At 45.5% G+C, this 12191-nt stretch overlaps 1 protein-coding gene across 1 annotated transcript; it reads right to left on the minus strand.

Annotated features, from left to right (window-relative positions):
- Positions 1-1929: 1929 nt before the first annotated feature.
- On the minus strand, positions 1930-5986 carry LOC310792607 (carbohydrate sulfotransferase 1; the record flags this gene model as incomplete). The annotated part of the gene is made up of 3 exons (XM_083654325.1): positions 1930-2684; positions 3129-3509; positions 5848-5986. 3 exons carry the CDS (start codon positions 5984-5986, stop codon positions 1930-1932), a joined length of 1275 nt encoding a protein of 424 aa, XP_083510451.1.
- Between the last annotated feature and the right edge of the window lie 6205 nt (positions 5987-12191).

A 12191-nucleotide genomic window follows, 5' to 3' on the forward strand; every position in this document is an offset into this window, starting at 1 on the left:
AAGAGAGAAAAGAAATCCCATGCATGCATGTAGATTCTCATTGCAAACAGAGCTGCTGTGCACTGCACCAGCAAAGATTTTCTACCTGCGACATGTGACATTTTAATCCTTTTCCGAAATGCATTCAAGAAACTTGCCAGGCAAGCACTACGGTATATATATATTTTTATTTTACAAATAAATCCCCTTAATCTCTTGTGTGTCTCACCTTCAAGAACATCACTTTTTGTGCGGATTAAAGTCAGCTTTACTTTGAAATTGTATCTGAACCTTTTGCAATGTGTTTTTTTTTACAGTCTGAAAAAAAGAGTTCCAGGAGAAGAAGTAAGTAGATCATCCCAGTGTTCACGGTTCATCGTTTTGCTGTACAGCTCAAGAACACAGAGCAATCAGAGTGATACAATCAGCACATACAGCAATATAGCCTTCATTTTGGATCAATACTTTCTCTAGCATCAACTCTTGAAATTTGTCACTTTTAATGTCCATAACAAAACCATAAAAAAATTAAAACACGTGATAATATATTACTTTTTCCAGATCATCACAAGTTAGAGTCATTATTCAAAATATGATATGTCACCATATCAGCATCACAACTCTTCTAATCCCTGGTGCCAGTGCCACAATAGTGGAATGAGGTCCCCCTATGTCTGAATCACTCCCCATCTTTCAGCCGAGACTGAAGATAGGGACAGGGATAGAGAGAGACTAGGGTCCAGGTTAGACCTGGACTCTTCTTGAACTAACCTATCTTCTTACCCTTTACCCATTAAATAAATAAATAAATAAATAAATAAATAAATAAATAAATAAATAAATAAATAAATAAATAAATAAATAAATAAATAAATAAATAAATAAATAAATAAATAAATAATAAAACCAATGAATACTTATCCTACTATAAAATTAGGAAAATTCTGTCCGTATATCTGCATCCATTTTTCTCCTCAACGGGTTGGCCAATCAGTCCGAAACTGCATGAGAACATTAAACATTGACATAGCCAGGGACTGACGAAGCAGATTTCTGCAAATTTAAGCTGTTTTATCAGCATTTCTGGCAAGTCTGTGCGGTGTCGTGGCGCGCACATCCCCGGGTATGAACTAGTCTCTATTAAAAGTCATCACTGTGATGCACATTTGGTTTCACTACTGTCGCTTTGGACAAAAGCATCTGCTAAATGATGTAATGCAATGTAATGTAATCATGACAGAGGTGTGAGTCAACAGAAATAATCTCATAAGGCCGGTTTTTAGTGCATTGCTTACCGTCAACAAATCCTATGAAAATCACAAAATCACCAGTGAATTTGTTTTGCTAACAAGTCTCGTTCATGTAGCACCCGATGGCCATGAAGCTATGTCCCAGCAGCCATAGAATTCCATTGTATTAAAAACAATAACAAATAAAAATTAATAAATAATAATAATAAAATAATAAAAATAAAAACACGTCAAAGAGCCATGCCATTGCTCTGGGCAAAATATTTCATATCATGGCGATGCACCAGGCCAGAGGGATCTTTCCTCAAACATTTACATTTACATTCCTCAAACATAGACATTTGCGATGACAGGAAAGTAGTTCTGTAGCACCGAAAATAGTCCCCGGCATAATGAAGAATTTGTTCCCATTTAAATTTGATTTGGTAATAACTACAACAGCCTGAATTTTCATAGTAACAGCTAGTGATTTAAAATAAAATAAAATAAAACTATGCATTTGCTTAGTTGTATTTCAAGCTTTTTAGCTTACAATTTGAGCCAATCCCACATTGACGGCTAAAAACGGTACATGGGAAGTCAGTAAATGCATCGTTGATTTAGTTAATTCCATAGGATTTGTTGACGGTAAGCAATGCATTAAAAAACACCAGTGTTATCCTCTTTTTTTACAATGTTCCTCATACTGAATCTCCCACCCTCATGTGACTGGCTGAAAGGTCCTGGGCACCACTAAGCTGTGGGACAAGTTTCGGAGCTCGGCCACAGAGCGGACGTGCCTGTATCCCAGCAGGGCCAGTGTGTCACCGCATAGGTCCTGCAATGTCCTGACGATGTCAAAGCCCAGCCGGAGTCTCCAGCTCTCCGCTGTGGCTCGCGAGTCCCTGGTGGTGGAGTAGCGGTAGTTCCACTCCGATGGAGACGACGCGTTACCATTGGTGTTCCTCACAATCCACGCCCGCACCCTGTCCTCCATGTCCAGCCCCAGGAACCTGTAGATCTCGGTGGCCTTGTCCTCGGGGTTGAAAGCCAGGTCCTCGTAGCGGACGAGCAGGTAGCGTCCCCGTAGCCAGGCGGGCCTCTGCAGCCCCGTCTCCGCTGACGCCGCCATGTCCTTGCAGGTGCTGGTGATCTGGGACAGGTCCACGTAGCGCGGCTGCCGCCCCGTAGCGTTCCAGATTTTCCAGGCACGGAACTGGTCGGAGAAGGCCGTCATGCGCGAGGCCAGGATGGCTCTGGGGTCCCGCACCAGGTGAATGATCTTCAGGTCCAGGCGAGGGTCCTCGGTCAGGATGCGCAGGTCCCCCACCTCAGGGACCCGGACTGTCTTTATGGCCACGTGTCCCCTGGACATACACGAGGCAGAGGCCAGGGTCAGGTTCAGCGCCCCGCACTTCTTAGGACACCAGGTTTCATCGGGCGGGCCGGCTCCTCCGTCCCCGCCTTCCAGTAGAGCTGCAACGATTAGCCGATTAATCGATTAGTTGATTGACAAAAAATGAATCGACAACTATGTTTTATAATCGATTAATCGTTTAGACAGATTTTTAAGGGGAGGGGGGGTGAATCTGGTTTTTTAAAAAGAATTCCGTTTTTTTACAACCTTGTTACTGACCAAATTAACACTCTATATCAGTGATGGCTGTCGGAATGTAGAGCTATTTAACACAAAATATATTTTAACAAAAAAGATCACATCTTACAGCACCTTTAAATGTCAATGTTCTTTAGTTTTCTATGACAGTAAACTGATTATCTTTGGGTTGTGGACTGTAAGACATTTGAGGATGTCATCTTTGGGATCGACATTTTCACCATTTTGTGACATCTTAAAGACCAAACAACTAATCGATAGACGGAATAATCGACAATGAAAATAATTGTTAGCTGCAGCCCTACCTTCCAGGCAGACGGGCGGGGAGCAGAGGGCGTGGCTGGAGCTCCGCCGGAAGAAGGAGCCCGTGACGTGCTCCTGCGGCTCTGGCCGGATGTAGTTCTCCAGGAAGTGAAGGTCGCAGGTGTACAGGTTGAGGAGCAGGTCCCTGTACGCCCCCAGGAGGGCGCGGCGGTCCAGGCTGCGACGCAGTCTGCTGCTGGAGTTGGTGAAGGCCTGCTGGACGTGGTAGAGGGGCTCGAACACGTAGAACACCCCCGGGTGCTGGTTGAGGAGCTGGCCGGTGAAGGAGGAGCCACTGCGCGTCGTGGCAAAGAGCAGGACGTGCTTCCGGGACGACTCGACAGGTGGCCAGCTGTCGTCGCACAGCGCTCGCCACCTGGAGTCTGACAGAGAGAGAGCAAAGATGCTTCACAGGTGCGATTTATATCACTGTCTTCAATTCAAGCGCATTCTATCTTTTCACATGAAACAGCATAAGGATCTGTGGCAATGCAAAATGTCTCCATTGCCAAGCTCAGTGTTTGCGCACTAAATTAATTATGCAAATGCAATACAAAAACAAAAATCCCCCCCAAAATCCTTTTGGGCATATTAAATTGAGTAAAACAAGTATTGCAATCAGAGTCAAATTGAATTTAGATAAAAAGGCAGTGACTGTCCAGCTCAATTACCAAGGAAGTCCACAGGTGCAGGTGGCAGTCAAAAAGAGCATCTGAGGCACTATCTGCTATATTAAAAATCCTTAATTTAGCAGTTTCGACTCACAAAGGCTTCATCAGGGCATATAACCTGATCACCCTGATCATACATTATACCCTGGTGAAGACTTTGTGAGTCGAAACACGTTGGTTATCCCTGCTAAATTAAATGAAATCCCTGCCTCGGATGCTCTTTTTGACTGCCACCTGCACGTGTGGACTTCCTTGGTAATTGAGCTGGACAGTCACTGCCTTTTTATCTTTATCCATAATTTTGCCCCATCCTTGAAGAGCAGCTGATTTTTTACTTTCCAAACACTGGCTTATTGAGCCAATGCAGCGCTCCCATGTCTATAATACTGGAATCACAGTATGTTTTCTTAGAGACACTGAATAACCGCATTAAAAAGCATTATAAAAGCCATTACGACCTTTTTTCCCCAGCAAGTTATGGGAGAACACTTTGAGACACGGGGGAAGGGCTAATTAAGGTTGTAAAAGTGAAAGAGAGTCAGTTTTCATCATAACTTGAGGCCAGGAGAAATTAAACTCCAGAATCAAGCCAATAAAGCTTAAATAATTGAGAGGGTAAACATGCATGAGTAAGATGCTTGTCTGCTGCTGGTTACCGAGGGGGATTATGAAATGGCGGATCTCTAAATATAGCACAAATAGCTAACATGTGTAATTACTGCTGATGAGGAGTTGATTGCAAAGGGGACATTACTTTTACACGCAGGCAAGCGCTCAACGCCGGAACAGTCTGCTGCCCTATGAGCGGCGGCTTAATGGAGACAGATTGGGGGATGATTGCAAAATGAATCACAGATATTTAATTTCTCCTCTCCTGTTCATGGGGATCCCCCCTGCTTAATGATCTGTCAATTAAGCTCCTCTTCCCCCCTCTGTCACCTCAGTGTCAGCGTGGTCCCACAGCTTGATGCTCCTCCAAAGACACTTTGTGCCATTCCTTCACACTGTAGGCTATATAATGCTTTGATGAATCTCTTGGCATGGAGCGTTTTCCCCCCAACTGCTATAGTATTACAAATAATCACACATTTTAAGGGTGTGTGTGTGTGTGTGTGTGTGTGTGTGTGTGTGTGTGTGTGTGTGTGTGTGTGTGTGTGTGTGTGTGTGTGTGTGTGTGTGTGTGTGTGTGTGTGTGTGTGTGTGTGTGTGTGTGTGTGTGTGTGCGCGCGTGCATGTGTGTGTGCCCTCTGCTGGTGATTGTCAACTGATTTCTTTCTATTATAATGCAAGTGATTATTTTTTATTTTTTATATCAAGTTATTTTTCCTGATTCGCCCCAATTGTACCTGGCCAATACCCCCTGCTGTCCCGGTCGTTGCTCCACCCCCTCTGCTGAGCCGTTAGGCTAGCACATGCTTCCTCCGATACATGTGCAGTCGCCAGCCGCTTCTTTTCACCTGACAGCGAGCAGAACGTAGCGCGTGGCCTGGTTGCAATCGTAATTGCTGTGCCTTGTGTATAGCTTGAATGACAATAAAGTAAACTTGAGTGGGAGGATCATCACGCTATTCCCCCAACTTCCCCTCCCCACCGAACAGGTGCCCAGACTGACCCGAGGAAGCACTAGTGCAGCAACCAGGACTCATACCCCACCGGCTTCCCACCCAAAGACATGGCAACCGTTTTGAGGTGGTAAAGCAGGAGGTAAAGCAGGTGTAACCAATAGCATTAATGGGGGCCCTGGTACTGGAACATGGAACCATCATTAAGGGTATTGGTTACACCTGCTTTACCACCTCTATTGTCTATTGTGTCTGGAGTAGGAAAGCACCACTGCTGCATGGGAATTGAACCCGGGTCTCCACAGAGTGGTAGGCGAATGCTTTTACCTCTACACTACCCAAACGCCTGCAAGTGAGTTTTTATATCACTTTTTGCATACAGCTTCAAACATGCTGTGTTGAACGCCACAAAAGGCCGATTCCTCTACATTTCTGCTGTGGCTTGTGCTGTGCGCTATTATAGTGGGACGAATGATGTGGAGGCGTACCTCTGAGGCGTCTGGTCTGACAGCGGTAGGCCCCCTGGCAGGGTCCGGACAGCGAGTCCCTCAGGGTGCGGATGGCCGTGTACTGCACCCCCAGAGAGGCACACACCAGCAGCAGCACCGCCTTCCAGGAGCACTCCATTCTGCTCCGTCCTCTGCCGCTACATCCTTCACGCTGACAGCCCCAGGGAAGCACACAGGCACACACACAGACTCCATTCATTCGTTTTGACAGAGCATGTAGTTTGTATTTCAGCTTCACGCCCATACAGTCAGAGCCCTTCACACTGGGAGCTGTCCAGTTAGGTGGTTAGGAGCCAGGCTCAAGGGCACATCGGCAGTATTCCCACAATGCTGATTTAAGGTCCTTACACATAAGGGAGTGTTTTTTTTTCGTGTGATTAATTCGCACTTCAAGTAATATTTTCCGAACCTATATCAGTCAATGCAACCGTGCATACCAACGGTGAAGTTTCGCTGAGCGTTATTGCGGCGTTTTTTCGGACCAAGGCCGATTTTTCAGAAATTCGCTTCCGACGTGTACACGTCCCTGTGTCAAAATTCGCATCGCAATTTCATGCTGTATATTCACATCGCTCTTGGTGTGTAACAGCCTTAAGCCTATCGCTGCCAGATAACTTTCTGTATTCCACAGTATACTAGTTTTCAATCCGTTGTCATCCGGGGACATTCCCGTTCCCGCGCTGTGCACCAGAGACTTCCGCCCGGCCTAGCCTGCTAATTTCCCAGTTAGCCTTCTGCTAACTTGAATGGGGATAAATAATTCAGTTGTGAGAGTCTTCTAGACCGTCCAAATGTTATCGGACCAAATCTATCAAATTGTGAAGTGAACGAGTCCATTTTGCAGCGGCTGTGATGTTCAAAACGATTTATTTACTATTTTACAGGCCTGGCGGAGTAGCCTATGCTATGGCACAAATGCTGCATTCATGTGCTGCTTAGATTGTCCCATTTCCAAAGTTGGGAAGTCCTTCTTCCTCTATGTTTTCATGAGCTTTTAAATGGTAATGTGGAAACAACATGGACACTACAAAGAAGATCTGTTATATTTTATTGCTCGGAGCATTTAAACAGCACGTTATCAGTAGCTGTTTCCAGTTTGTCCGTGACAACAAAGAGCAAAGGAAACAGTCGGCAAATAATTTTCCTAACACCACATGAATGCAGCGCACGTTCCTTCACTGCCAGAAGCGCCATAAGGGGGATAAAAAGGTTCTGCACTACAAAAGTGACACACTTGAGCTTTAAAGCATAGCTACCGTGTTTCGTAAAAATACAGAATGCAGAAAAGGGAGGCAAGGTGCAGGTAGATTGGAGAAACTTGGATTGCCAGCAATTATGGATTTCAAACATTGATATTCTTATCTTTCCAGCAACATAACAGGCAAGCCTGCTCTGTATGCCCTACTACAGTATGTGACTTATTGTACTGTAAGATATCATTGTGTGTTTTATGTGTGAATTGTGTTTATGTGGCCAGGTCTCTCTTGTAAAATAGTATATCTCAAGAGACGTCCTGCTTAAAGAAATGTTATTAAAGGAGACCTTCCCGTCTTTCTCCAATTTCAGTGAGGATATGTCATCTTGTATTTCTATCAGGAGCAATATATTGTTACTAGTCAAATTATATTATATCTAATTTGTGTTATCAGTGATCGCGTTAGGCATTTGATCCCCATAGGGACCACTTATTTGTTATGTGGAAAAACATGGTTCATGGGGTCAGATCTTTGCTGGATAATGGTATGGTATGTGGCTACATAATGTTAGGGAAACCTAACATTATATAGTCAGTAGGTTACAGACTACATCCTACACTGTGCTATACGATTGTATTTGCTATCACTCAGATAAATATAGCCATCTTCACTTAGATAAGAGGAGACGTTTCCTCTGTGGACTCCCTAGTTGTTTGCCACTGGGCTTGAAAGAGCTACAGGAGATGTGATTTTCCAAATGGATTTGGAAAAAAAGGTGCCGCCATCCATTTGTCCCTATTCAGCAGACTGATGGTAGGTAATCACAGCAGATCCCTGGGCTCCAACCATCCCTCCATCACTCAAAATCCCTGCATACAGAGGCCATCATCATCATCAAGGCCACAAGTAAATATACATCATATTAGCGCCAAAGATAAATATTGCTGTCCCGGTTCCTTCTGTCATTCTGTCTCTCCAGTCTGGCTCTCGTGCATTAATGATGTTTATGTGTTCCTGGCAGATTCCTCTCCTCAGGAAAGTATCACACTGAGCAGAGATCGCCTTTTGATGTTCCATTAATCACAAACAAAACAAACCAGACATTTACTATGAAACAGGGCTGACATCATGATCCATTCTATTTGAAGATTAAAACCCTGCTAAAAAAAAACACCAAACAGCAGATGAAAACACAGCGGGGGGGGGGGGGGGGGGGGGGGGGGGCGACTAGTAGTTACAGACATGGAGGCACACTGTGTGTCTGTTGTTTCAGCACGCAACGTCTCAAGCTGCTCCGTCTGTATGGGGCATGTGCGTATAGGGATGGGGGAGCGGGGAGGCAGAGGAAAAGACAGAGAATCTAAGCATGAATGACTGTAGATAATGAGAAACTTTGACTGAGCCTCTTAGTGTACCATCTACGACGTTTGGAGGAAGAAAGAAAAAACTGTCAATTTGACAGTGCTGTCCCGCCATCCTGCCCTACATGCACATACTGTTGTTACTGCACAGCTGGCTGACCAAAGCAGATCAGATGGTTCCTCAGCGACAGCGTTTGTTTTCCTCTCCAGTCATGGCCTCTCTCGAGACTGAGGACAGATGGAATTAAAGCAATTTGATTTCGCAAGTCCTCCCTTTCCCCCTCGCTCATCACTGGTCCCGCACCACCAATACATAATCCACCTTGAGTCAACAGCTGGAAGTGGATGGAGGCTCCGCCTTGTCTCACCTGCTGTGCGTTTCATACAACAACAGCCGTAATAGGCGAGAAAAGCCTCGGGGACGGGATCAGCAGCCACGATTACACTTGGTGGCGTGCATGCGCTCCTCTGGCAGGTTGGAGGAGTTGTACATTCAGTGAGCTGGGCCTTTGTTAGTATAAGATAAAATAGCTGCGAGCAAAAGTGTTGGGAGATAATGACATTGGTGTGTGGCGTGCTGGAAAAGAAATTGCTTCTGTGGCGAATAAAGGCAACAAATGGGGTTAGGAGGTAAGTGATGAGGGTGGGACTGAGGGATTTGGGATGCAGGTGATTGAGGGATGTGACAGCGCTACAGATTTGTCTATTAAACCACCTTGCTGTGTTTTGCAATCCTCTGAGCTATATGAGCTGTTTAAAAGCCAATCCTCTGAGCTATATGAGCTGTTTAAAAGCCAAGCTGGATGCTCAACCCTCAAGAAAAGAAAAGAAAAGAGCATGAGACAGATAGTTGAGCAGCAGTCAACATTGCAGCTCTGCAGAACACTTTGATGAGCGTTAGTCACATTCACAACATATTTTTCTCGTCTGCCTGTCTTTCTTCATTCCCTCTCTATTATGTTGTCTATCCATATCTCTCTCTGTGTCGAAATGTGTCGATCTCGACCAACAGCAGACTGCCACACACATGCATGCACGCACGCACACACACACACGCACACACACACACACACACACACACATAACACACACACACACACACACACACACACACACACACACGCGCACACACACACACATGCACGTAGTGCCAGAGGCAGAGCAGCTGAGAGAGCAGAGCAGCAGCAGCATCTGACCCTGGGCTACATATGCGATCTGTGATGAGAGATGGATCTCGTCCTGCATGGTTCACCCAGCACACAGAAAAAGAGAGACAATACATTTAGCCTATCCACCTTATTTAAAATAAAATAAAATAAAATAAAATAAAATAAAATAAAATAAAATAAAATAAAATAAAATAAAATAAAATAAAATAAAATAAAATAGAATAACATGAGATTGGCCTTCAGTCTGGCACTGCAGCGCAAACAATAGGCATGCATGTTGTTCAAGAGCAACATGAAACAGAAAAACCCTGGCTATAAATAAAGTTCAACAATGAAAAAAATTGTATAGGCTATAAGTTAAGAAGAAAATATTAAACACAAAATAAAATAGCTAAAGTAGATGGCTTTGGAACAAGAAAACCAGTCAGAGAAAATAATAGCTATAGAAGGCAAATATATTACCCCACCCCACCTAAATATCGACCGTCCATTAACAAAATAACTGGTTCCCACAACACAATTTTCAGATGATACTGCTACCACGGGAGGTTTAAGCATAAGTCCGGTATGGTTAAACTCACCGCTGACACACTTTTTAAGTCACTGAAACAATAGTCTATCAAAGGGATATTCCGGGATCCCCCCCCCCCCCCCCTCCACCCCGGCTTACTTTCACTTGCAGATGCTGTTTCTACCCCTTCACAGGCTGCTGCTCGCTGCGCGTAAAATGCACAACAATAGATCAAAATCAAGCCTTACCATCAACGCACTCGATCAGATGTCTCCATTCGCGCTGCGTTGGTTTGCACAAGAGTCTCCGTGACTGAGAGAGCGGCGGGAGCTCTGTCTGTCTGTCGCCTGTCGCTCGTGTCCTGCAGACAGAGCCGACTGGCGAGGAGATGATGCGCCATGTGGATGGAGAGCTGAGAGGCTGAGAAAAGAGGCAGTGCCTACCCCGCTGGATGGATGTCTGCCTCCAGAGACCAGCCAGTTGATTTCTCTAGATTGGCTGCAAGATTGCCTCGCCATGCATTACGCGTGATACTGTGCAGGCGGTGTGGGCTTTACTTCTTGGAAATGCATTGGATCATAGCAGGCAATAAACTGGGCAGTGCAACATCAGAAAGTCCAACTAACAGTTGACTCTGACCTTTGTTGCACCCTGCCAGGTTACATCAGAAGTCAAATGTAAGTAACCCACATTGTATTGCTTGTGCTTATAACTGGAAGCTGTTAGATCAGAAATATAGGCTATTTCCTGGAGGCAGCTTTTATTCCAGCCCAGCATGGAAGATGACCTATCACACCAACACCATCAGAGACTCATTCCACTATTTGTGCCACGCTCTCCTCCGCAGGGATGTTCAGGACCCACTACTTACCCCTCAAATGGAGCACCAACAGGCACAGGCACACACACACACACACACACACACACACACACACACACACACACACACACACACACACACACACACACACACACACACACACACACACACACACACACACACACACACAGACAAGGACAGAGGCCTCTCCCGTGAGATTCCAGTGACACGATGACCCCTATTTTTCTTCATTCCAGGTAGGATGACTGCTATCATTGGGTGCATTGGCCCTAATACTGGGCTCACTCTGCTGCCTCTCCTTCCTGGGGGAAGGGTGCTATCTCATCGCCCCCGGGGGTTACTTTGGGGTCAGACTTAACCAGTGACAGCTCCATTACTCCTGGGAATAGGGTCGATTCTGTTAACAGTGTTTGAGATTTATCTCCTGGTGTGACAGAGTCACATTGGCCACAGCATGTCTCCTCTGAGATTCCACCAGGAGATTGGGCAAACAAGGCAGCTGTCTTTGATTTCATAATAATTCACAATTATTTTGTCTGCATCCCGATTTTCCACAAGAACTTCTGCCATATTGGACACCTGCCAAAACATGCAACAGGTTGTCATTACCAGGGTGTCAAAATACTCCGATTTGTCACGCCCCCTCTGTCACGCCCCCTCTGTGTCACTCCCCCTCTGTCACGCCCCCTCTGCATCATTATTGCTGATGTGATGTACATTTCCTTTCGCGTGATATTTGGATGTGCACGCAGCACGCTCCTCCAGCACAGAGACGGCCCTTCCTGGTTCGAGCTCCGAGCACCAGCTTTCTTCCCGGTTATTTGTAAGTAAGTAACCACCTCCCTTGCCCCTGCCTCGGTGGAGCTGCTAGCCTCACGGCTACCAGCTGCCATTCGTAGCTGTCGCGGCTCGCAGCTACTGTGACTCGCAGCAACTGGCCTGGTTCGGCCCGATAACGTGTCGTGGGAGCCACAGTTTCGAATTGTCAGTTAAGTTTAGGAAAGCAAAGTAAAGCAAGTAAAATAACGGTTGGGTTTAGGCAACAAAATAACCTTTTAGTTGGGTTTAGGCAAGTATAAAACGATGGTTATGTTTAAACAACAAAAGCAACTTGGTAGGGGTTATGGTTTGGGTCGGGATTCGAACCAGGTCTGTTGTGACGAGAAAGTTACAAGTCAGGAACACACACCGCCACTTCCACCCCCTTCTCCCTAGTGCGACTTTCACCTTCTCAAACCTCACACT

Source organism: Poromitra crassiceps (assembly GCF_964638095.1).
Source record: "Poromitra crassiceps genome assembly, chromosome: 18".
NCBI classification, from domain to species: Eukaryota; Metazoa; Chordata; class Actinopteri; order Beryciformes; family Melamphaidae; genus Poromitra; species Poromitra crassiceps.